This window comes from Stomoxys calcitrans, chromosome 1, assembly GCF_963082655.1.
Source record: "Stomoxys calcitrans chromosome 1, idStoCalc2.1, whole genome shotgun sequence".
Classification (NCBI taxonomy): domain Eukaryota; kingdom Metazoa; phylum Arthropoda; class Insecta; order Diptera; family Muscidae; genus Stomoxys; species Stomoxys calcitrans.
The window spans coordinates 136461751-136489630 of record NC_081552.1 but is presented as its reverse complement, the minus strand read 5'-3'; the positions used below and the strand labels follow the sequence as shown (position 1 = coordinate 136489630).

At 41.6% G+C, this 27880-nt stretch overlaps 1 protein-coding gene across 1 annotated transcript in view; it reads left to right on the top strand.

The window, feature by feature from the left end:
• The window catches only part of LOC106094757 (intermembrane lipid transfer protein Vps13D), a 502283-nt gene that overhangs the window by 119236 nt on the left and 355167 nt on the right, over positions 1–27880 (top strand). Inside the window, exon 8 of the mRNA XM_059360895.1 lies at positions 1029–1133. Coding sequence (XP_059216878.1) covers positions 1029–1133 — 105 coding nt within the window. The remainder of the gene's footprint in view (positions 1–1028; positions 1134–27880) is intronic.

Below are 27880 nucleotides of genomic sequence, written 5' to 3'. Positions count from 1 at the left end.
CTAAATCGGGCATATTTACCGACCATGTCAATGTGGAGCTTAAATGAAAGGTATTGGGGGGTAGAGCAAGAATTGATATCCATTTTTGGGACCAATTTTCTGGGGGTCTGCCCCTTTCCTAAAATATCCCACATACAGCAATATGGGGTTCAAATAAAGGTATTTGGGAGTAGAATACGAATTTGATACCCAAATGTAGGACCATGTATTTAGGGCATCACATCTTTCCCAAAACACCCCCAAAGGAAAAAAAATTTTCGACCATGCCAATATGTGGCTCAAATGAAAGGTATTTGAGATTAGCAAACGAATTGATAACGTATTTTGGGGCCATGTGTTTGGGGACGCCTCATGCTGTAAACTCCTCTTAGGCCAATGGCTATATGGAGTTTAAATAAATGGCGTTTAAGAGAAGAGAACGATGCGGATATTTTTTCTGGGCCAAGTATCTGGGGGACCACTTCTCCCCCGAAAACACCACTAAATCAGACATCATGAGAATATCGGGCTGAAATGAAGTATTTTAAGAATGGAGTACACCTTACATCCATACTTAAATTCATACACTAATAAAGATCATGTATGATTCAGATAAAGGCATTTATATTGGTAAACTGTTAGTCAAGTTTGCATGATATTTCACTAAAAGATATTTAATTGTCGAAAATAAATATTCCAAGGAAAGTTTTGTTCCATATAAAGTAAAAGAAGGCGCAGCGGAGCGGGCCCGGGTCAGCTAGTGTCCTATATATTAATGTACACTTTTGGCTATTTGAGAAGTTAATTTTTTGTTTAAAATCATAATTGCGATTTGATATTGTCCGAATTCATAGTATGTATATTTTAATCTTTATCCTAATAGCTAATATAACGTCGGCCCAAAAGTCTGTGATATTTGAAATCATTAAAAATTATTAAATTATGCAAAGTTTGGTAAAATTGTACTCTGAAAAACTTTGCCACTTAAAGATAAGATTATTTTTGAAATATTAATTTACAGTTATTTGTTGTTTCTTCTTTACTTTAAGGAATTTTGTAAAATCTTTACGAAGTAAAGCTTCCCATATGGCAAAAGGTCTTGTTCATCACATAAGTGGACACAAAGAAACTGTTAGCAGATTCGCCGAACTTTCGTAAGTATATCGTTTTTCTTGAATTTTATAATCATATTCTATCAGGGCTGTTCTGGTTTTCGAATTCGTAAAACCCAAAAAATTGCTTTGCGTAAAACTCAAAAAAATTAAGGGTTGAATTCACTTGAGGTCCCTCTTACTGAATAGAAATTTGATAAAGTGTACATATAAGCTTTTATGTGGCAAGGTTTGAAAGAATGAAGGGCAAAACCTGGAACAGACCTGAATAACTACTTCTATCAAATAATTTTTCTAAATTGATTTTTTAAGAATTTTTTGGTTTTTGTATCATTGTAATAGAGTATTTTCCGAATTCATAGTATGGATGGTTTGATCCGCACTATTAATCCTAAAAGTTAATATAACGTTTACATCGGCCCAGACAAAATATGACTTGTATGCGTACGTTTGAAGCAAATCAGTTCAGATTTGTGCAGGTGATATACAGTGTCGTTCAAAACAAAAGCAACGTTTTTAATATCTTTTGTTTTAAATGTTAAAAACGTTGCCTAACATGTATTTAATAATAATACTAAGAGCTACTAAAAGACTGCTGCACCAATGGGAGATTATATTTCTATAAAATTGGTCCCGCTCTGTAGCTATGTTGGCATTTAGATAAAAAATAAGTAGAAATAGTGCATATTGATCCCCTTCAATGCAGGAGAACAGGATGTGGGCATATGAAAGCATCATGTCTAATTTGATTTGAGGTATTTGGAGAATTTCATTTGCGGATAGCTCAGCAAAGAAACGTTTGGAGGAAGCGATACATAGTAAAAATTATAAAACATTTGAGAAAAATTCTCAGAGCGAAATATATGAGGTTCTTGGGCATGAAAAGCACTCAAAGAAATTTCTTGAAAGTAAGAACAAAAGTCTGTTGAAAATGGTAATGGTAACAGCGGTAATTTTTTTGCTAATCCAGCAAACATTTTCTGCAGTTTTCAGATGGTAAAATATTGATTGCAGCCTCAAAATGTCAAAAATACTTTTAAAACTTGTATATTGCATCTTATTTTACCAATTCCTCAGGAATTTAGTAAAATATCGTCTAAATGTTCAAAATATGAAAGTGTATCCTTCAAAGGTTAAAATTGTGTAATATAATAAGCAATATAAGCAGCAGATGTTTGCTAAAACCAACAATCTTATTTTTTTTGCGTGTATGAAAAAATTGTAGTTTAAAAATGGTGTTGTGCTATGGTTAGGTTATAGTGACAGTCTGCACCCGACTAACTTAGACATTTTCATTCATTGTGATACCCCGGAAACAGGAAAAACTCCTCTAGGTTCTTTCGTTTAACCATCCAGATCGCCCAATAAGTTGCGAACGTTTACATCCACCACCAGATAAATTTGGAGGAAAATCTGCAGTTTTGAAGAAATGTGTGCCGATGTTGCAATTTCGACACCCCAATTTCAAAAAATCGAGTCACAGTTTTAATACATTAACGTTAGAGTACATAAATTACAGCGGAACTTAACATACCTACCAAATGCGCTTGTTACGTTTAATATTACAAAGGCAAAAAATTGCTTATTTTCCTTCTTACTCGGTAATTAGATAAGTTAGGTTAGGGTGCAGAAATTAATACGCCCCATGCCACTGGACGTACACCTAAGCGAGTAGTCGGCTTGTTGTGCGCTCTTCCTTTCAGTAATAACCTCGTCTTCTCACGGTCTGTATCCCCCCATAGCATTTCCCCGTCCTATCGACCGTTTCGCTGTTCCACAATGTTACATGCGCATTCTACGCCCACTCCCTTAACTCGGACTCCGTCGACCCGAAAGGCTTCGGGTTAACTAAATTTATAGACGGCAGTTCTCTAACCTTCACCGCCAAATCGTCTGCCCTTTCATTTTCCCTTACTCCGTTATGGCCGGGCACCCAAACGATGCGGATTTTGCCATCATCAAAGATGGCGTTAATCTTCTTCTTACACTGCAAGACTGTTCGTGACCTTAGCGTCCTGGTTGTTACTGCCTTTATGACAATTTTACTGTCGGCGAAGATGATCATACTCGACGTCCTCGCGTTAGCACCACACCACTTCACGCATTCCGCGATCGCCCGGATCTCCGCCTGTAAGACCGTATTGTGGGCAGGCAGTCTAAAACAGATTTCAGTCCCTGAGATCTCAATGTAGACCCCCAGGCCCACTCTGTCCTCTAGCTTTGATCCATCCGCGTAACATGATCTTCCAGATGGCAATGCTAGGGTTCCCCCAATGCAAGACTGTGCCGATGGCAGCAGTGCCTCGCACTCGACTTCATGCTCCATCTCAGGTATCCGATCGGAAACCTCTTCCCTTCCTTCCAGGTTTCCTATCGTCGCCTCGATTATACCGCGATGGTATGAGCTGCTCCCGTCCTTAACCCATTCTCCCTTACGTCTCGTAGCCGCAGTGGCTGTCTCACTCTTAATCTGTATGTCAATGGGTCGGATATCTGAGACCTTTGGGTCTTGCCCAGTCATATGTCATATGCAAGATCCTTTCGGCCCTTCTGCATATCTGGTTCGGATCCTTACCCTTTAGAAGTATTATAATATCATCTGCATAGCAGAACGGTTCAAAGCCTTCCTCAGTCAGCATCCGTAGTAGGTCATTTATGGTGGTCACCCATAGGAGTGGCGATAAAATGCCCCCCTGCGGCATGCCTTATGCCACTTTCTCCCTTATATTTATGTTATGAGACGCACAATTCATCCTCTTGTTCCTTAGCATATGGTTTATCCAGTCGCTTAGGACCCGGTCCACCCGGTACTGGTCTAAGTATTGGATCAATGTGTCGGTCCGAACATTGTTAAAAGCCCCCTCAATGTCAATGCATATCGCTAGTGTGTACGTTTTGGCATCGAAGGATTCTTCTATTTTACGCACAACCTCGTGTAGGGCAGTCTCCACCTACCTTTCCTCTTCATGGTGTCCATACTACGTTCCATGGTTTTTAGTAGAAAGGACGTAAGGCTTATAGGTTTGTAGACTTTGGTGTCGCTTAACTTGACTTACTCGGCTTGGGTATAAATATCACCCATGCCTGCTGCAAGGCTTTCGCAAATATATGCAAGTCCCAGGCACACTGTGAAAATATTGACCAGGTGGGACGCCAAATAGTCTGTCTCCTTCGGTAGTAACGCCGAAAACATTCCATCAGGTCCGGGTGACTTAAATGGTTTGAAGCTCCTCAAGGATTCCTTCACCATAAATTCCGTAATCATAAACCTTCGGTCAACATCATTATTCCATGATTCCGTTGTCTCCGTGAGTCCCGTCGTATCCTCTGGAGTCCCGTCGTATCCTCTCCGTGAGTCCCGTCGTATCCTCTGGAAAATGAGTTTTCGTCAAAAGTCTTAACATGTCCTCTCTACTAAAGATTCAGTTTGGACATGGGTCTTTGAGACAAACCTTTTTATCTTGGCGGAGCCATTAGCGCTTTCGACCTGTTCGCAGAAAAGCTTCCAGGAGGCACGTTTTGCCGTTCTGGGAATCTTGTTGTCTTCCTTGAGCCATGTGTAATACTCATCCCAATAAACTTCCGCTTTTTTACGATGTGCTCTGTTAAAAAGTCTGTGGACCTCTTTCCCAATGTTGCGAATCTCCCCGGTCATCCAGGGTTTCTCTTGGTTCGATTTCCTTTCCCGCGGAGTAAAACTATCTTCGAAAGCCCCCACAAGTGCAGCCGTAATTCTGTTGACATTTTCGTCAATGTCTTCTATGCTTGGACAATCTAAATTATCTTGCCCAAGTCCTCTTCTGTCCACTTTCAACTTTTTCCGGAAGCTTATCGGTTTCAGCGCTGGCCGTGCTGTTCTAAACCTAAAGTAGCGATGGTCGGAGAAAGAGACTATGGAGACCGTCCAATCCTGGATCTCATCGATTGGAATATTAAAAACATATCACATCGAACATATCGCCACATCTTAAACCTCCTCCTAAATCCTATTAACAAAGGTAGCGGTGTTACCAATATTGAGTGTTATTAGGTCGTTAGTATTGAAGAAATCTGCCAGGGTTTGCCCCCGCTTAATAGTGTTGGTGCTACGCCACGAAATGTGGTGAGAGTTTACATCGCACCCTATTAGTACCTCGTTTCCTGTCTTTTTTGCTGATCTCACCAGCTCTGACGTATGTGGCGTTGTCGGAGATTCGAAAGGACCTCCGGTGGAGGTTTATCTGGATTACCTCAATTATTGGTCATCCAGTAAATGAGCATCTTGGAAGTAAGTGTTGACTTTCCTGTCACCGCACTGCCTGATGTCGTATTAGGTTCTTTGCCTATCTTAGTCTTCCGAATCTTAAGAAAGTTAATAATGGTTCCATCGTCGGGTCTCTGTTCGTTAGGGCGTATTGAGTTTCCATTCCCTGTACTGCCTGATGACGCAATACAAGAATCTTTGCCTATTTTAGTCTTCCAAGTCTTAAGTAAATGGGCTTCCTGGGAGTAGGTGATGGAACCATCGTCGGCTCCCTGTTCGCTAGGCTGCATTTAGACTCCTGTCGCTGCGCTGCCTAATGTTTCATTATTAGGATCTTTACCTATCCTTGTCTTCTGAATCTTAAAGTAGGTGATGGGTCCCTGTTTGCTAGGCTGAGTTGGGTCTCCCCACTGCACTGCCCAATATTTTAGTATTAGAATCTTTGCTTATCCTAGTCTTCTAAATATTGAGAGAGGCGGTGATTGTCTCGTCGTTAGCCCCCAGTTCGTTAGGTGGTATTGAGTCGCCTGCCACTGCATTTCTGCCTATCCTAGTCTTCTCAACCTTGAAAAAGACAGTCTTGCACCCGTAGTGCGCCATGCCAATGCCATCCACAAGGAGAGTTATTTCCTCCTTCTCCTCCCTTTGGAAGACGTCCCACTTCTCTGCGACCAAACCTTGGTTTTGCTTGCCCAAGAATCCCAACATGCGTCCCGTCGCAAATTTACTGCCCCGTCTCTTGATGAAGACCGTCGCCTTTGTAAGCTGGGGGATATCCATATTTCTCACCAGGTCGAGCGTTGCGCCTTCCCACGGAGTGTGGAAACCTCTGACGGTATCAATACATTGTGCCGACGTAAAACGCAGCGTAAAGATGTCCCCTCTATAATCGCAGCTCATCATTTGTATGGGTGGACCCTCTACAGAGTTACACACATGTTCGAATCGTTCCGATCGTTAACCAGATCCTCCACTTGGGACCAATAATCTGGGTGAATCCTACCGGATGCACTGCCGATATTGATGACTGCATAAGTCAGCTCCTCTCTGTTATGCTCTTCGGGAGATCTGATTCTTTTTCCAGTAAAAGTGGAGTTCCGATCCGAGTCGAAAACACCACCTTACTTAAAGGCTGGGGTCGAACTGCGCATCCCTCTGATTAATCCGTCTCGTCCTCATTAATTAGTCTCACAACTAGTGGTGCGTTTGAAGCATTACTCTCGACAACAGGTGCCAAGGCACCCACACCTATAGGAGGGGAGAACAACATGCTACGGTCTGACGCTACCAACGCATCTGTTTGGCCTTTGGAGTCCATTTCTAGCCTACTCCAAATAGACTTTAAATTTTTTCATAATAGGTAGTACCTACCCCGATATCCGCATGTTTTTTCTTTGAGGAGCGAAATAAAAACATGTCCGCTCCACTCAACGGCTACAATAATAATAATTAGATATATGCACATGCTTGTTGTTTCTTCCGGCTATCTCCAGTACGCATAATAATTGAAAAAAATAATGCTTCTTATCATGCCAGTCACTTATAATAAATACAAGCCCAACCAGGTATGCTCCGCTGTGCCCTCTTTTACAATACACAGACTAAAAATGTCCTTAACTTTGTAATCTAACAAACATCTAGATTTTATGGTTGCACCTTCAATTCAAAGGCTTGTGTACAATTTGCAAAAAAGCAACTCTCAGAGAAATTTGAAAGTAAAATCAATGTTGCAACAACAGAAAGTCTACTATAAATGGGACGGCAGTAATTTTGTGGAAAAACGGCGAACATGTTCTGCTGTTTTCCATAAAGTTGGCTGCTTCCTAAAAATGTCGAAAATAATTTTAGAAGTTGTATATTACATCTTATCTCTTATTTTAATTTTTTTTATTTGAGTTCAGAACTCAATTCCTTTAAATTTTCTGAAATAAAATATCAAGTAAAATGATATTAGTATTTGTAAACAAAAAATGCGTGTCTAAAATTGCCACAAATGTACATAAATATGTAAGAAATGCGTTTACTATTCGTTTGAAGTTCAAAAAGTTGACACCGTGTTTGGCAACGTAGGTTAGGTTAGGTTTAAGTGGACGTCTGCCATCAGACTCACTTAGACGTATTTGTATATTGTGAAACCTTAGGAACAGAAAAAGAAATATGCCTTTTTGTTTATTCCGTTGAACCATCCAGATCGCATTTAAAAGCCCAACAACTTGCGAATGTGGAACTCCTTCTGACTGCCAGTGCGGGACACACACACAGAAGACGTTGTATAGTCTCTTCTTCCTCGAAGTACTCACAGCTTCATAAATAGTCTTTACTTGCAACATTCAGTCTGTCTGCATGTTTACCGATCAGACAGTGACATGTTTTGATGGACATAGTGAATTAGACGTTTGTTCTAGCCAGTGACTTCAAAGTGGTAGAACTTTTCAAATGCTCACAGTACCGTCTTTGTGACGATCTATCATTCGTCGGGTAACCTCTTCGATATGACCAGTTCTAGATCTTTAGAGTACACCCCAAAGCCCACCAGGTCGTTTAGTTTGAAACCATCTGTATAGAATCTATACAACTTCTGTTACCAGGGATATCGTAGTTCCAATCGGTTCTATCAGGAATAGTGGTACAGTAATTTTTATCGAAAAGCGGCTAAGGTAGCGTGTAATCCACACTCCCTGGAACATCGGATATTTTATGAAGTTTAACACAGTGTCCGTAGACGCCACATGACCAATGAGAAAGCTTCCTTAACCTCAAGGCAGTGGTTGCTGCAATTTGGTTAGCCACACTGTCCAAAAGCATAAGATATGACATTAAATTCAGTGAAGCTCCGTCCACCAGACCACAACAATATATTGCATAATAGGTCTGACAACTGTATATACCCACGTATATACCCAATGCCAGACGCGCGGTCTAAATCCCCAACTTTTGCCAATGGCTCTCTTGCAGATGTATAGGGAAAGAGTGGCCTTTCTTGCACTTTCCTTTCTCCTGTCCAGCAAAACGCCCAGGTATTTTGCGCTTTCTGTAGGCAACTTGTATCTCCTGCTGAAAAAAACAACTTCTGTCTTCCACGGATTTACACCTAGACCACTTTCGGAAACCCACATCGCTGTTGCAAGTAGAGCATCAAAAAATATATCTCTTAGAGTGCTGCGAAACTTTCCCCTAACCGCAATTGTCACATTATAAACATACGCGACCACTTTTACACCGGTTTCTTCCAGAGACAATAATATATTGTAAATAGCTATATTCTTCTACAGACCCAACTTTTTAGATCCACAGTTCCCAAGGCTGTCGTAATGCATCATTTAGTATGTAAGTTATTAATAAACTTTCGTACGGTTGATTTGATGCCTAGAAACTCCAACTCCTTCATGATTGGCGTCCGTTTAACATTATTGAAAGCACCTTTAATGTCAGGAAATGCTACCATTGTATATTCCTTGACAGCGAGAGAACCCTTTATGTTAGCCGACTAGGTCGTGAAGGGCTATTTCAGTGGATTTGCCTTTACTATATGCATGCTGCTGCCGCGACAGGCGATCTCCAAGGATCTTTGCCCTAATAAATGTTTATATCAACCTCTCAAAAGTCTTCAACATAAAGGATGACAGACTGTGGTGTGGTAATGTTTTCCTGCTTTCGGAATGAAGATGACCTTCGTGTATTTCCATCCCACATGAATATACAACATGGCGATACAAACAGATTATATCTCCCTAAGCCAGGAAACCAGTCTATCAGACACAGCTTGTAATTCAACCGGTGATACATCATCAGGGGATCATGATCCCTGATAACCTCCGACAATGACAACCTCTTCTGGCGCCACGTTTTCCTTGGAGAAATTCCCGGGAAATGTGTATCAACGAGTAGCTCTAGTGTTTCCTCACTAGATACTGTCCATACATTCTCTGTCTTCTAATATACCACACCGTAATAGGTCCAGGATAGAATCGTCCTTAGCCTGGAGGTCACAGATGTATTCTCGACGGAGCAGCAGAATTCCATCCAGAAATTGTACTGAGCCTTTCTCAGCTCGCATTATATGTTCTTAGCTCAGCCTAATAGACGTCCAATCGTGTGGTGCTCTTGTGGCTTTCGCGCTGTTGAAGAGTTTTCTGCTGTCCTGCCTTGGACCAACCAGCTCCAATATGGCGGTCGATGTTTGCCCCTTGTCTAGGCACTAGAACATGCTGACACAAGCGAGTCATTCAGGGCCTTCGTGATCCGCTTGACCATTATGTCTACATCCTCCGCAGTTCCTTCCTTTTCTGATCTAGAAGGGATAGACGTCCAGATTTTTTGCCGAAATCCGCCTTTCTTCTATTTGGCCGTGGGTACACTTCTGCAGTATTTTCTGAATTTAATATACCAGTGATCAAAGAAGCTGTGGTAATCCAACACAGTCGCATATCCTTCCGCTTAGATCTTCCGATACAAAGGTAAAATCTTTTACCTCCTGCCTGTTCCTGGTAATAAAGGCCGATTTATTATCTTTTATACAAATCGCCCCTTTCGTTGACATCCGAACTTCCCCATATCTTCGTACAATAAGGCTCTTTTCCCTTCAGAAGCGGCTTCAACCAGCAACAGCTCCTGGATAAGAACCACGTCAAATCCTCCTACCATCAGAAAGATCTTTAGTATCGCCGAAACGGTGAAAATTTGTTTGCATTTGTTTCTTCGTTCGTTCGTTTACGTATTTTTTTGAAGTTTTCTAGGATTGGCAGGTTTAGATGGACAGGATCTACAGGTTCAGTTGGGCAGGTATCAGTAGGTTCTGTTGGACAGAATCGCCATGTGGAGGAATTGGGAACTATGTGGCTTGTAGGTTATGCGTGTACGAGATAGCTCCCAATTCTTCCAGTGGACCATAGTCAGCATTCAGAATTTCCAACAGCCTTACAAAATTCGTTCGATCTTGGCCTTATGAGTTTCTTTACGCATCCAGTGGCAGTTGAGAAAGCAGTGGAACCACTCTCCCTCGGGACACTGGACTCTTACAGTGTGGACCATTCCTCCTTAGATACTTCACTAGCTGCTGCTGTCGAAGAACCTGTTGAATTCCGTCCTTCCCGCCGGCACACACCTTAAGCCCGATCCAACCGGATGAGCCCGCCACACAGGACTTGTTGAGCCTCGTTTCGACGTTTTCGCCTCCTCTTTTGATCGTGACTGGGGGATTTTCGATCTCCTGGAATCCGACTGTCTTCAGCGATGTGGTCGATAGTTCCTCAGGCAGCAACAACTGCTGAGTAGTCTCCTGATTCCCCAAACCCACCGCTTCTTTAGACCTTCAGTTTCACCTTGTTGAATCCGTAGGATACAACTCCTTCAGACTTATTGAGTTTAGTACGAATACTGCATGTTTCCGGTCACCATCAGCCTTATCAACCTACCAATCTTCCCAATCCCATGGCAGCCGGTTGTACGCACCGGATTGACCCGATGGAATCCTCATCGGCAAGGGCTGCCGCCTCAGTGTACGTGTTCGCCTTTTTTCGTCATGGGAGAGGCACATCCCGGAGTGCCTTCTCCGTACGCTTCTGGTCCGTGCCGGGATTGAAAAGAACCCCGGACCCTGGTTCTGTTCGGTTTGCCAGAACCGCCTTCATCATCGGTCGGTGTCGGTGAGGTGTAACCGGTGCATGGAGTGGGTACATTTCCGATCTTGCTCTGGCCTAACTTCACTACGGGAGTATAGTCATACTGGCTATGTCGCAAGGTGGTGTGCGAACATAGCCAGCAGTGGGTCACAAGCGTCGTCGTCGTCGCCTTTGGCGTCCTCGTCATCGGACTGTGTGACCCCCCCGACCTCTCCCGTACGGCAATTAACGCAACGGCAGCATCCTAGCCCTAATATTCCCAGGCCAGTGCCGGGAAGTGTATCGTTCTTGCAGTTAAACTGCAACGGACTTCGTGGCAAGATCGATGAGATCGTGGATTTATGAGTCGGAAGAGCATATTGGTCGCAGCGATCCAGGAGACGAAGCTGACCAACACCTTCAGCTTGCACAGTTGCTACGTAAGGATCGCTCAAGGAATGGAGGTGGGGGATTGGCCTTCGTTATACACTATTCTGTGCAGTATAGACCTATCTCGCCTACGCTTGACGCTAGTGACCCCTACATGGAATGTATGGGGGTAGCAGTCAGGTCTGGTACTGCCGAGACAGAGATATACAACGTGTACATACCGCCGGTTGGTAGCTGTGTCCCGATTAATGGCCAGGCCTACAACCCCGACATAAGTGGGTTGCTATCTGGCCATAGTCGTCTGGTTCTGGGGGATTTTAATGCACATCACACGTCATGACATTCTCCCCTAGGTAACGACCAGCGTGGCATAGCTTTGGCAGAGCAGATAGATAGCTCCACGTTTTGCACGGTGAATGAGGATGCCCCCACTAGGATTACGAGGAGGTGCAGCAGCTCGCCAGACATCTCAATTGCATTCCCTGATCTCCTGAGTGACGTATCCTGGCAAGCCGTCATCTCTTTGGGGTCAGACCACCTCCCCATAATCCTCACCATCGATCGACCACCCGACTTCATAACCTCTGAGCGCCGGACGTTTATCAATTATAAGAAGGCCAATTGGACTGGCTTCAGAGAGTATACCAATCGCCTCTTCAATGAACTGCCACCCCCCTCTGATGTGCTTGTGGCCGAGAGGAAATTCCGAGACATCATTAACGCAGAAGCCGTTCGCTCTATACCAGCCGGTCGAATACCGCAAGTGCCACCCAATTTCAACTTTGTGACACGCAGTGGAATAATATTCAGATCTGTCAGAATGCCGCCCTCCGAACTGCGACGGGCTGTCTCCTCAGATCTCATGTGGACCACCTCCATCAGGAGACAAAGATCCTACCAGTGCGAAGACATAACTACATGCTGTCTTAAGCCTTAAGGTAGATCTACACGATCTAGAGCGTGAGGTTCTGCGCTACAAGAGAGAACCTCTAGATCAAGCGGCATATCAAGCGGGTCTGAACAACATTCATGCAGACACGGTAGCAGACGCGTTAATTGGCTACCGGGTGAATGTAGTCCTTGGAGAACGACCGCCACCCATTGCACCCGAAGAAATGGACCTCCCCCGGCAAACCAGAGTAGTTCTGGCTCAATTACGTTCCGGCAGATGCAGCCGCCTCAATTCCCACAGAGCTAGGATTGATGCCGACGTGCAAGATGTATGTCCCGATTGTAACCAGGGACCGCACGATACACGTCACCTGTTTAACTGCCCGGCCAGACCCACTCGACTCAGACCCAGATCCCTGTGGACGCACCCCATCTTAGTCGCGGAGTTCCTGGGTCTTGACACTCAACAGAATCAAGCAGACGAAAGATAGAACACAATAAACTGCTACAACAACAACAATAAATCTTCCAGTCGGTGGTTGAAATTAGTATAACATTCCCTTAGTCTTCCAAATATGGATTCAGGATCTGAGGGAATCCTTGGTATCCAAGCATTTGCCATTAACCGAGAAGGAATATTTCCTTCTTGGCTAAATCCAGTGCCGCGCCTGGCCAAACCTCGCGTTGATCCCCGAAAGCAATTCGTTTGTATTGGCCCCGATACCAGCTTGCATCGTCACAGACTGATGGAGGCCCAAGCAATTCTCCAAGGACATAGGAGTAAACATATGATAGTCCATTGACGATCCCGCTCCAAGTGTATGCATCCCTGTTCTTCTTCCTTGTTGGCAACTACCATCACCAAATTGTTCTAGCGACATCAGCCTATTACGCAACGTGTTCATTTAAATGAATGTTTCGATAACCCATATAAAATGGTTGAAACATATCACATTTCACAGTTCGTTTGTGATGTTGATCAAGTTTTAACGTTAAAGTTAGTGCTTACTAATAAAAATTGCAAAAATCCAATAAAGGCAGAGCGGCAGGTAAATAAAAACAAGAAAAACGTACTTAAAATTAGTGGAGCATTAACGAGACCAATATTTTTACTTTTACAAATAGTGGAGACAAAGCCTAACAAAATGCTAGTTCAAATTATGATGAGAATGAAACAGAGTGATCTATATTAGACACACTCGTGGCATATCGTCCTTTATAAAGGACACTCTAAGAATTACATTTCTTCTTTTATATATATTTTATTTTTAATTGTTTATTGGTCATCATAAACTGTGCTAGGGAGCTTTATGCACTAATGGGTTAGCAAATGTACTTAGACCCATATTACTATTTTTCACCTTAGTTCTTTTGGGCATGGGATGCTCTCCAGGTGACCGCCGCAAACCAATAGCTAAGGAAGGCCGATGACCTAGGCAAATTATAGACATGCGAAGATAAAATAGGTTCGGCCTTGTCCTTAATGGTAAATTCGATTCTGAAAACAATGTTACACTAATGTTGCAGTTATACAGGACAACATTTTGCAAATGTCCTGATGGAGGTGTAGACCGCATGAGAACTGAGGAGGAGACAGCCCGTCGCAGTTCGAAGAGCGGAATTCTCACGGAACTAATTATTATTCCACTGCAAGTCGCAGAGCTGACGAGGCCACACTGGCGGTGCATAACTTACTACAGATAAGTATGCTTCTTGCGTGATATGCGAGCTGTATCAGGCTATGGACCGTTTCAGACCATAATAAACACACATATATTGATGGTCATGAGAGGATCCGTCGTACAAAATTTCAGGCATATCGGATAATAATTGCGACCTCTAGAGGCTCAAGAAGTCAAGACCATAGATCGGTTTATATGGCAGCTATATCAGGTTATGAACCGATTTGAACCTTATTTGGCACAGTTGTTGAATGTCATAATAAAATACGTCATGCTAAATTTCAGCCAAATCGGAAATGAATTGCGCCCTCTAGACCCAAGATCTCTCCAAAGAGGTGTCGCACTGCGGCACGCCATTCGGACGCCATTTTCAATCGAACATGTTCATATGTCCATATGTAGTCACTTCGACCAAATAATACGGTAAAACTCGTATCCTCATCTTCGGATGAAAAGCTTTCTGGGAATGCATCTAATATGCCGGTAGCTAAATAAAACGCATTCACTTTTCCATTTTTATATATTTATTTTTATTATTTTCCCGTTTTGTCTAAACATTCAACAAATTTTGTCTTATTCTCTTTTCTGTTCAAACAAAATTTACTTCAATGATAGCCTAATTTTAAGAGCGTCATTCTCCACCGTAGACTTGGCACGGTGTAAGAAATGCAACATTTTCCTCTCCCTGTAGGCAACACCATTACAAAGGAACGCTACACCTGGTGGTGGGGTTACATTTTTTTGGACAAACGAACACAAAAATTCGATTTCAATGCGACATGTCGAAGAAATGCTACACTTTTTTGCACAATCGAAATCACTATAAGACTAAAACCAGGTGTCTTCGTTAAAAGCCCCTGCTGACAAGTCGTCTGTCTAAGCCTTCTACTGGGCTCTAGATCTGCTGCTCTACTCGAAACAGACGCATATCATCTGCTGACCAGTCGTCTTTCTAAGCCTACTCCCGGGCTCTAGATCTGCAGCCCCATTCGAAACAGACGCATATCATCAACCGCCGACTGGATAACACTGTCGTACCTATCCTTGACTTTTCCCGTAAATAACTACCTATAAAGAGTTAAGAATACGATTATTCCTGTGAAGTGAAATAACAGAAATGTCCGCTCCCCTCACAGTTGAAACAAAATCTTGGCAACCTAAAAACTTTTAGTATAAAATAACCAAAGAGTGTTTGCTGATATCAGAATACTTATTTTTTTAAATAAAATAAATGTGTTGAAGACTTATTAGGTACTTCTGGGTCTACTTTCTTATACTGTTTTATTGCTAATCGTAAATCTATCATCGAATTCGTACTCTAGCCTCATATACATTTTATTTGTGTTCCATATTCCTATTATCAGGCTTCATATTCACTTAAAGTTTTTTGGGGGACACACGGGGCTTAACTTTATATTCCAGCGAACTGCTCAAATACAAACAGCATGTCTATGTCAAGGGACGGTTGGTGGAGACTGCCCATGTACGAGTTTGCGCATCAAATATTGTAGAAGAATCCTTCAATGTCAAGACTTACACATTGGCGGTAGGCATTGACAACGAGGGGGCTTTTAACAATGTCACATTGTTAAAAACACTGATCAAATCGTTAGACCAGTACCTGGTGGACCCGGTCCTTAGAGACTGGATTCACATTCAGGATCTCGGTACGCTTCTGAAGGCTCACAGATATTGAGCACTATGTAGACGGGCCGTAGCCTCGAAATGGGGCTTCAATACGAGGATAGTCCACTGACTGTAAAGGTGCTGGATAAGACCAATACTTACTTACGCCTCAGTAGTTTGGAAAACAATTAAGGATTTTGTAAGTAGCACGGATTTGCTGCTAAGAGCGCACACAAACCGAATACTGGCTTAGGTATAATCCCATAGTAGCACGGGTGGATTAATATCCGCACCCTCTTTTCAACCTAACAACCTTACTTAAGTTCCAATGTCGGCTTTGTATTCTCAGTCTCAGGCTACAGGTTCTCTTTCTTTCTTTTTTGGAGCCTTGACTCAAAATGTTTATGTCCTCATTTCTAAATAACGTTCATTTAAGCCGAATATTATTACGGTCTGGTTGTAGTTATTTGTCCGTTTTTCAGAGACTTCACTTTATATGGCCTTCTCAGGTGTGAAGTAAGGACCTGTTTGGTACTTTTTCTGGTAGACAGAACGGGCTCTCATAGGGATCCCAAGTTATGACGAAAAGTCGACTTTTTCAAAAAATGGCAGAAGTCGTCTTTTAGACAATATTTTGCAAAAAGTCGACTTTTTTTCTAAATAAGATTCTTCTTATTATTATTTCTTCGTTTTTTCATAAAGGGTAGGTATTAAGAAAAGTTTTAAATGCAAAATTGGCGCATTTTTATTTCAAACTACTCCGCTATCTGAAAGCCAATATGAGGAATTTTTGTTTACTAAATTTCAAAAGATTCCATATTCCCGCTTATTTTTCCCCTTTTTTGTATTTAAATTTTAGCTACAATAGAAATGCTCTATATATCCTAGCCGACTTTCAACTAGTATTTTTCTGAATGCTAAAACCCAGTAGAACATCACATTTTATTCAACATACGAGTCCTTTTCTTTCCTTTAATTGCCTATGACAGAACATTTGTTCCACTAGCCGAACGTAGAATAGCGTTCCAAGCGCCTCGATCTTCTGCGCTCATTCTAAAATCTCTGACACCAAGTTTCGAGGTGTCTCCCACCACTTGTTCTTTCTATTAGACTTTATGTCGTCCCGGTTTGCGTGTACCACCATGTTTGCCTTCAAAAGACTTCTTTGCTGGAACTTCTGCATCCATTCTGACAACATGACCTAGCCAACGCAGCCGTTGTATTTTGATACGTGTAACTATGCTATCGTCGTCATACAGCTCGTGGTTCATACGACACCTATATTCTCCATTAACGCAAACTAGTCCATACATTTTACGAAGAGTCTTTATCTCAAATACTCCAAGGACTGCCTCAATTGGTTTAAAAATATCTATAGGTGAAATGTGCCCTTATATAGAAAAATTTTGGACAAATTGAAACAAAAATGTGGGTTTCAGAGCAAAATTACCGACCGTTGGAAGTACGATTGAAAGGGACCTACACCTAAAGTTGGACAATATTCGATATATTCCTATTTTATAGGCTTAAAATGTTTAATCTGAAGATCGATTTATATGGTAGCTATATCAAAATATGAACTGAAATGAGTATATTATAATAAATTTTTCCAAAATTTGGCAAAACCGGACATTAAATACGCCTTTTAGGAGCTGAAGATTTTAAATCAGTTCAGTCTATGTGGGGCAATGAAAAGATATAGTCCTTACAGCCCATACTCTAACATAAACGCTTAATGGATAAAACTACATTTGTGTCAAAATTCAGCTTTCATAAACATAAAACTATTAAGATGAATCTTACACTTATAAGGACGTAATCCCTAAAATTTGGCTTGGATCACAAACGTTGGCACTAGTTAATATAACCTATCTGAATACCGCTACTTAAATTCATTAAATCGATATTAATGTAATATCATTATCAGATATAACCTTACTTTGCCTTCCGTTTAAATAACTATTCAATTTACAAAATATACTAATGGCAACAAGAATAAACCAAAAAGCAATGAATCGCAGCACCTTGTGAATAAGGTAACAAAATGCACCTCAGAAAAATTGGAAACAACTCTTACCTAGCAGTAACGTAAGTAAAACAAAACTTGTATCTCTGTGCAGTTTTTTTTTTTTTCTATGCAGCTTTTTTTCTCTGTGCAGCTGTTTTTCTCTATGCAAATTTTTTTCTCTGTTCAGCTTTCCTTTCAACCATTCGACTTCAAAATCGATTATTCGACATTTTAATCATTGAAAGTTGATTTCGACTTTTCGACTTTTTTACACACAGTCGACAAATCGATTAGTTGAAAGTCGACTAATCGAATTGTCGAAAGTCGACATTGGGATCCCTAACTTCTATATCAGCTCGCATTCCACTCCTAAAAGCTTTTTATTTGAGACCCAGATTGTCATAAACAGATTGTATGTCGCTTTGACGAGGTTCAGCATACTCGGCCCAAGATTGGGATGTCAAATTAGTACTCTCTCCCAACTCTCAAATATCTTGAATTTTAACCCAATAGGTTACTACATGGCCGTTAAGGTGTTTTGGGGTTAAGGCCGTCCTAACTTGAATTTATATTTTAATGTTCAGTTCGTTCTCTTTTTTGTAAAACCCTCGCAATTGAGAATATTGAATGTTGGGATGATCCCAGCCACTATACACTTGACGCTATATTTCTATGTTAGATTTGTAACACCAAAGAATGATCGCGCCTTTCCACGCATTACCACTAACAACCTCAAAGCGGACAAGTACTCTTTGGGGTTATTAGGGGGAAGGCGACTTCACACATATCTCGTTTTTCATTACATCATACACTGCGAACATTTCAAGAAAATCGGAGACGTCGTTGTTGAGCCTATAGGGACATATTAACAAAAAGAAATTGATTTTGTATACTCACCACCGAAGGAAGGGGGCATATTAATTTTGTCATTTCGTTTGCAAGACATCAAAATATCCATTTCCGATCCTATAAAGTATATATATTCTTGATCGTCGTTAAAATCTAAAACGATGTAGCCGTGTCCGCCCGTCTGTCTATTGAAATCATGCTACACTCTTTAAAATGATGATATTGAGCTAAAACTTTGCATATGTTCTTTCTTTGTTCATAGGCAGGTTAGGTTCAAAGATGGGCTATATCGGATTATATCTTGATATAGACCCCATATAGACCGATTTGCCTATTTAAGATCTCAGGCCAATTAAAGCCACATTTATTATACGATTTTGCTGAAATTTGAGACAGTTAATTTTAGTTAGGGCACTCGGCACCTCCTTCAATTTTGCTCAGATCGGTCGAGATTTGAATATAGCTGACATATAGCCCTATCTCTCGATTTAAGGTCTTGGCGCATTTATTGTCCGATTTCGCTGAAATTTGGGATATATTTTGCCCTATTTTCGCTGAAATTTAGGACAGTGAGTTGTGTTTGGCCCCTCGATATTCTTCTTCAAGACGGCACAGATCGGTTCAGATTTGGATATAGAGCCCGATCTCTCGATTAAAGGTCTTGGCCCCATAAAAGGTGTATTTATTATACGATTTCGCTGAAATTGTACACAGTGACTTATGTCAGGTTTTTCGACATCCGTGTCCTATATGGCTCAGATCGGTCTATTTTTGCATATAGCCGTCAAAAAGACCAATATTGAACCAAAATTTAACTTTATTTTGTAGACCAGCCAATGTACGTGCCGAATTTGGGCCAAATCGCACAATATTTCGATATAGCTGCTATGGGTGTATAAATAATGCATTTTCACCGGAATATGACGAAAGGTGGTTTACATACACAGCCGAGGTGGTGGATATCTTAAGTTCGGCCCTGCCGAATGCCTCACACGCCTAAGCCGAGCGTTTAGAAATTTGCCAATGCCAAGTATACCCACGCACATTTCTATCTCACCTTAATATACATACTCTTTCTCTCTCACATATACCAGTTGCTTCTCTTACTCTCAGTTATGCCTTTGTATTCGCACAAATAACGGGCGTGTAAGTAAAAAAGCAACAACAAATTGATGTGTTTCTGATTCTTTTTGTATTGAAAATTAACTTATCATTTTCATGCCTTTCCTTTCGGAAAATTAATTTTCAGATACAATATATGTGTGTCTTACATCTCTAGAAAAATATCATTTGATTGATGGCAATCAAAACATTGTACAATTTGCTGTGGACTACGATTTTAAAAACAGCGTGTGTGTATTTTTTTGGCTCTTATAACTTGACCCACCCTAATGTTGATGTCAGCTTATTTTTTATAAGTGTTTAAGTACACCTTCCAGTAAAATTTACAAAAAAATTAGAACTATTTTTGTTGGCTGAACTTTTTGTCTCTTAAAACTAAATTTTTTGCTGATTCAATGAATGTTCGCTGATATATCAAATTCTATAAAAAAGGCAATGTTCTCTAAGGTTGAAAGGTATCACCAATTAGATAAAAATCGCACTCTCCAGATTCTCTACAAATCTTGTCAATACCATTGACTATTCATTATGGTTACCTGTCTTGGCTGGTCACTGATTTCATATATTTTTCATTAATCTCCTACCGTAGCGCAGACGCTGAAGCCTGGGTTCGAATCCTGGCGCGAACATCAGAAAAAATGTTCAGCATTGGCTATCCCCTCCCAATGCTGGCGACATTTGCAAGGTGCCGTACCATTTATATGGGAGCCATGTAAAACTTCTCAACAAAGAGGTGTCGCACTGCTGCGCGCCGTTCGGACTCGTTGATAAAAAAGAGGCCCCTTATCATTGAGCTTAAACTTGAATCAGACAGCACACATTTGGAATGTTCATGGGCAAAATTTGCATTTGCACTCTTCCAAAGCAGAGATATACGCTCTGTTTGAGCATTATAATGAAATTTACTAGGATGTAAGCTTATTATTGGTTGCTGAAAAAAATTGCCAGACATACAGGCGGATCGAAAATAGACAAGCACCCCATTAGCGGACGTTTCGGTGGCTGGTTAGGCCCCCTTTTCAGTGCTTTCATATTCTCTAGGCCTTCCGCCTGCCGGCCTATGGTTCATTGCTTGTTTGTCTCTGGCAAATACACCCAAAGAAATTAGTCTACTAATGTAAGCAATCACTATCTGCTACTAATTTAAATTGTTTTTAAACTTTAGAATGAATCTATACAATATTTTTGAACTTCTATACAACAATTGAGGCATTTGCTATATATTTATACAATAACAAAAATTAGCAATTGTGGGCGTTATTTTTTGTTTAAAGTCTAAATTTAATAGTAGTATGAAGTTACTTTGCCTGCTGATATATAGTTTCGTTAAAAAATGAGCAAATTGAAGAAAACTGGAAAAAACACATTATATATGTTATATGCTTGTAAAATTGAAAGATAAAATGTTTGAAATACTTATGACATTTTTGAGCTTTTTTTTCTTTTTAACCTTTGTAAATAGCAGAACATATTTGCTGTTTTAGCGAAAAATTAGAGCTGTCCAATTTTCAGCAACTTTCTGCTATTACATCAAACTTTTCTGCTGCTTTTACCAACAAATTTCTCTGAGTGCATAGGGGGATTTCCTATAGAATCTGAGTTTACCACAACAAACTAACAACTGCAGCCTTCTGTCCAACATCTTTTCATGTGCCAATTTCTCAATCTTGTGGCCTTTTGTAAAAGTTTAACTTAATTGGCAGTTTATTAATTTTAAACGGTTTAGTCTCTACGTCTCATTAATTTTTGTTGACATCTTTAGGGGATACGTCGATTTAGTTAAACATTACATTAATTTCGAATTTTCATGAAATATAAATAACTTGCAATAAACTAGAATATATTTATGTTAGAAGTTATTCTAAAACAACCCTATTTTATGTACTTTTAAAATGACGCAGTTTGTTCTATTCCTTCATATTGGAAAGAAATATAGAATATGCTAAGTTTAAACGTTTCCATGGCATTTAAATTGGGGAAGCTGTGAACGAATTTAATTTTTTTAGTTTTAGATCGACGCATACTTGATTAATTGTTGTATATTTTATACTCAATTTTTGAATATTTGAGTTGGATGCTTTAAAAGGGTTTTCGCCATACTCCTGCAGAATTTTCTGACGGTTTTTCTGTTATAGTTTCTATCTTAATTTTTTTCTAGTCCCAATTAAAATCTCCTTTTTCGTATGAGATCCCAAGATCTTAATTAAATTCAATTTTGTAAACCTATTTAAAATACATTGAGAATATTAAAATTACACAGTAAAAAGTGAATAAAATTCACTGAAAAGGATGTAATAAAATTGGTGGATTTTTTTGGCGTCAAACCTATGTTAAAATCACAACATTCGGTGCAGTTTTGGGGTACACCCAGATCCTCAAAAATAAATTTCTTTTTCATCTTTGGAAGGAAAAGTTTTCTAGGAACATAGACACGGCCAGCCTAATAATGAAAATGTCAATTTTTATCATCAAATATGGTTTTATTGTTTTCCAAAATATCCTCCAGCATGATACAGCTCACGAACCGCTGAGTGGAGCGGGCGTTTTGTTATTTCACTCCGCAAGAACTTTCCTGTAACTCGTAATAGGCCATTATTTTTGGAAGAAAAATTTAAGTCACTCAAGGATAGCAGACAGATATAGATCCCGGGAGTAGGCTTAGAATGGGAACCAAAGACCCAACAGCTGCGGCGGTGATATCAGGCCGTAGCATGTTGTCGACTGGTGGAGCGGTTGCTCCAGGCTCCACTAGCCGACAGACGACTGGTCATCAGGGGCTTTTGACGAAGACCCCTGGTTCGAGTCTTAAGGACAACGCCGAACCTATTCTTTCTTCGCATGCCTATAATTTGCCTAGGTCAGCCTTCCCCGGCAAACCAACACGCTCTTTAAGTGGTTGAAATAATAGAAGACGCATCGCTCTCAGATTTATTGAGAAGCTTGGTGTGAATGAACAACAGTAAAATGCGTCAAAGAACCTTTCCTAATGTCGCTACGGACAGTTTTGTGATGGCAGTTGTCGACAAGGGAGAAGAACAGGGCTGCATACCTAGGAGTAATTGGGGTGGAATAGTCAATGGATTATCACCAGTATACTCCGATGTCCTTGCGGAATTTCCTGGGTCTCCTCCGGTTTATGGCGTTGCAGGCTGGTATCGGTGCCGATAAAGATTAATTGTCTTCGGGATCAACGCTCAATTACAATGTATCCTTGTGCGCTAAAAAAGATTGGTGAGATCTGGCCAGGTGCAGCACCAGATTTAGTCAAGTATTGTAGGAAGATATTCCTTCTCGACCATTGGCGCATGCTTGGAAGACTAAGGGAATGTAATCCCAATCTTTGAACCACCGACTGGAAGATTGGTGGAGTGGATGAGGCTGATAGTGACATGCAATATTCGTACTAAACTACGGCTGTCTCTCAGACCTCAACAAGTCTGAAGGGGATGTATCCTACGAAGCTGCAAGCCTATAAAAGCGGTGGGGTAGGGGAATCAAGAGACGACTCAGCAGTTGTTGAACACTTGTCTGAGGAACTATCCGCAAATCGCTTAGGTCTGGCTGATTGCAGGAGACTGAAAATCTCCCTGCCAAAATCGAAACAGGAGGGGAAGGCATCGAAAGGGTTGGACTGGGCTTAAGGGGTGCGCCAGCTAGAAGGACGAAACTCAAATAGTACTTCGACAGCAGCAGCTAGTGAAGCATCTAAGGAGGAATCGTCCACACCGCACGTGTATCCAGTGTCCTGAGGAAGAGTGCTTCTCCTGGATGCGTAAGAAAACTCATCATGACAAGATCGAACGAATCTTGTGAGGATTAAATCCTGGCGGACTCAGAAGACGAGGCTAACTCATCAAGGGTGGAAATTTAGAATCCTGTATGTGGTCCGGTTTCTGCAGATAGATCTCCACCATTATAAGGCCGCACTAAAGGTCCTCCTGATGGCAGGGGGTTTTGACGTTGTTCTTATCCAGGAACCATGGGTGTGTGGGGGAATGGTTCATATACTAAGCACTGAGGATTCAGTAGTAGCCAGCCTTGAAATAAATAAGTCTCATTACTGACTGGCGTCCCTATATATGACACACGATGCCGCCTTCAAACCTTAAGTTGCTGGTTGTAGCCGCTTCTGTTAGAAAGAAGAACCACATTGTAGGAAGTGATGCTAATACACATTACCAATTAAGGGGAAGTTTGGATGCCAACGAAAGGGGTTGAGCAGTTTATTGAATATATTATAAGTTGCAATCTGGCGATTTGTAAAAAGGGGATAAACCGACCTTTATTACCAGGAACAGGCAAGAGGTACTAGATATTACCTTTGTATCGGTAGATATAAGTGGAAGAATATGCGAATGGGATGTGTTGGATAACAACAGCTTCTCTGATCATTTTTATATTAGTTTTAGCCTTTGAGAAAATACTGCAGAAGTGGTCCCTCAGCTATCATCCAGCTCCGTGGAGGATACATCTGAGGCCTCTAGACTAAGGAAGATCCTATCCTCGAGACCCTTTTGCGGTGGGGCATAATCAGAAGTCAGAGAGTTTATGGACAATGTATAGTGAGGTAACACTAGAACTTTTCGTTGATACATCCATTTCCTGGGAAATTTTCCAAAGGACAACGTGGCGCCAGAAGAGGTTGTTAATGGTATGCATTCGTCGGAGGCTATTAGGGAAATTGTGTCTGAGCTGAAAATCCATTGGGCGATAAGAAGTTTCGACTCCATTAAATCGCCAGGGCCTGATGATGTATCACCGGTTGAATTACAAGCTGTGTCTGATAGACTGGTTCCCTGGCTTAGGGAAATATACTCTGCTTGTATCAGAATGTCATCCTGTGAGATGGAGGAACATGAAGGTCATCTTCATTCCGAAAGCAGGAAAGGCGAAAGGTTTTCGTCCTATTTGTATGTCATCTTTTATGCCGAAGACTCTTGATAGGTTGGTAGAAACATATCTTAGGGCAAAGATCCATGGATATAAACTGTCGCGGCAGCAGTATGGATATAGTAAAGGCAAGACCACTGAAACCGCCGTTCACGACCTAGTCGGCTACATAGAGGGTTCTCTCGCTGTCAAGGAATATACAATGGTAGCATTTCTTGACATTGAAGATGCTTTCAATAATGTAAAACCGACGCCAATCATGACGGTTTTGGAGTTTCTAGGCATCAACTCTACCGTAAGAGAGTTTATTAATAACTTACTTACTAAAAGATGCATTACGGCAGGCTTGGGATCCGTGGATCTAAAAAGATGGGTAAGCAGAGGAAGGAAGAGGTGTAAAAGTGTATGCTGATGACATGGCAATTGCGGCTAGGGGAAAGTTTCCCAGCACTCTAAGAGATATACTTCGGGAAGTTTTACGTGAAACAGCAATGTGGGCTACCGAAAGTGGTCTAAGTATAAATCCGTGCAAGACAGAAGTAGTTCTTTTCAGCAGGAGATACAAGTCTTCCTTGGAAAGAGAGAATGTTCCATTTACAGCAAGCGCAAAAAAACTGGGTGTTTGGCTGCACAGGAAATTTAACTTTAAATCCAACAGTTTGGAAAGGGCAAGAAAACCAACTCTTGCGCTATACACCTGCAAGAGAGCCATTGGCATAAGTTGGGGGCTTAGGCCGCGTGTCATGTTTTAGGTATATACTGCAGTTGTCAGACCTATAATGCTATATGGTGTTGTGGTCTGGCGGACGGCGCTTCAAAAATCCACCTACTGCTCATTACTTAACCGGATCCATCACAGCCGCACTGAGGACGACAGTATCTGCTGCACTGAATTTAATGCTACAACTAATGCCTCTGTACATTGCGGCTAGACGAATTGCTGCGACCAATGCCATGAAGCTAAGGGAGCTTTCTCGTTGATCAGGGTGTACGTTTTGGCATAGAAGGATTCTTCTATTTTATGGACAACCTCATGCAGGGCAGTCTCTAAAGACCTTCCCTTGACATAGGTATGCTGTTTGTATTTGAGCAGTTCGTCGTACTCTTTATGATGGTGTCTACAATACGTTTCATGGTTTTGAGTATAAAAGAATGTAAGGCTTATGGGTATGTAGGCCTTTGGTGTCGCATAACTTGCTTTGCCGGGCTTGGGTATAAACACCACCCTTGCCTCCTGCCAGGCTTTCGGAGTATATGCAAGTTGTAGGCGGTGTCATTAACGCTTTCGACCTGTTCGCAGAAATGCTTACAGGAGGCACGATTTGCCGCTCTGGTAATTGTATTGTATTCCTTGAGCCGTGTGTAATAAACGTTTACGTTTAATTGGCTTTGACAGAATATTTCTTCCACTAGCCGAACGTAGAATAGCGTTCCAAGCGCCTCGATCTTCTGCGCTCATTCTAAAATCTCTGACACCAAGTTTCAAGGTGTCTCCCACAACTTGATCTTTCCATCGGGCTTTTGGTTTGCGTGTACCACCGTGTTTGCCTTCAAAAGACTTCTTTGCTGGAGCTTCTTCATCCATTCTGACAACATGACCTAGCCAACGCAGCCGTTGTATTTTGATGCGTGTAACTATGCTATCGTCGTCATACAGCTCGTGGTTCATATGTCGCCTATATTCTCCGTTAACGCAAACTGGTCCATATATTTTACGAAGAATCTTTTTCTCAAATACTCCAAGCACTGCCTCATCTGCTTTCACAAGTATCCATGCTTCAGAACCATATAACAGCACGGGTAGTATCAGTGTCTTGTAAAGTGTAGTCTTCGTCTGTCGAGAGATGGCCTTGTTTCTAAACTGCTTACTTAGTCCAAAGTAGCATCTGTTTGCCAGTATTATTCTTCGCTTTATCTCAAAACTGGTGTCATTCGTTTCGGTTACGGCGGTGCCGAGGTAGATAAAGTTACTGACTATCTCAAAGTTGTGGTTCCCAACTTTCTCCATGTTCCCATGACCCATTTTCACTGACTCTCTTTCGATTCTTTCAAAAGCTGCAGTTACTACTTCCGGTGACCGACCTATGATATCGATATCGTCGGCTTAGGCAAGTAGCATGTGCTCTTTTGTGATTAGTGTGCCATATCTATTCACTTCTGCATCTCGTATAATCTCCTCCAGCAGCATATTAAAGAGATGACACGAGAGGCTGTCTCCTTGTCTGAAACCTCGTTTGGTATTAAATGGTTCGGAGAGATTCTTTCCTATTCTTACTGGGGATCGCGTATCAGCAAGTGTCATCCTGCAGAGTCTTATTAATTTTCCAGGGATACCAAACTCAGACATGGCTTGAAATACCTTTGAACGCAAAGGAGTATCGAAAGCGGCTTTGTAGTCAACGAAGAGGTGGTAGGTGTTAATTTGTCCTTCTCGGGTCTTTTCCAGGATTTGACGCAGTGTGAATATCTGGTCTAGGGTGGATTTACCAGGTCTAAAGCCGCATTGATAGGGCCCAATTATCTCATTGACTTTAGGTTTTAATCTTTTACACAGTACGCTCGAGAGTATCTTGTATGCGATGGGGAGGAGACTTATTCCTCTGTAGTTGGCACATTTCGTCTTGTCTCCTTTCTTGTGTACGGGACATAGTAAGCTGAGGTTCCAATCATCGGGTATGCGTTCTTCTAGCCAGGTTGCGCAGATAAGCTGATGCATACGCCTTATCAGCGTGTCGCCTCCGGTCTTAAATAGTTCAGCGGGTAACCCGTCGGCTCCTGCTGCCTTGTTGTTCTTTAGTCGGGTTACTGCTACTTGGACCTCATTCTGACTAGGAGGTAAACATTCTATACCATCATCAGGGATTGGTTCTGCGGTATCCTCTTCGCCGCCAACATCGGACACTAGCAGTTGGGTAAAATGTTCTTTCCAAATCCTCAGCATGTTGTCTGTGTCAGTTACCAGATTTCCTTCTTTGTCTCTGCAGGAGGATGTGCCTGCACCAAAGCCATCGGTTCGGTGTTTAATTCTTTGGTAGAATTTCCGGACTTCATTCCGACTCCTGTACATCTCAATTCGCTCGCACTCACGTCTTTCCATTTCCTTTTTCTTTCTGCAAAATAGACGTTTCTCCTCTCTCTTTTTCTCCCGATGCCTCTCCTTCATCTGGCGCGTTGCTACTGATTGCAGGGTTGCTCTATATGCCGCATTCTTGGCTTCAGTAGCATCTCGACACTCTTGGTCGTACCATGGGTTTTTTGGAGGAGGCTTTCGGTACCCAAGTACGGATTTCGCGGCATTTTCCATGGAGTGGGCAATAGTTTGCCACTGTGCCATTATATCATCGGAATAAGGAGTGCTTTCATCAAGCAGTTGGGTCAGTCGAGTGGAGTATGCCGCTGCCATTTGTTGTGTTTGCAGCTTTTCAATGTCCAGCTTCTGTGCAGTGTCAGATCGTACTTTCCTCGCCATGTTCAAACGGGTGCAAACC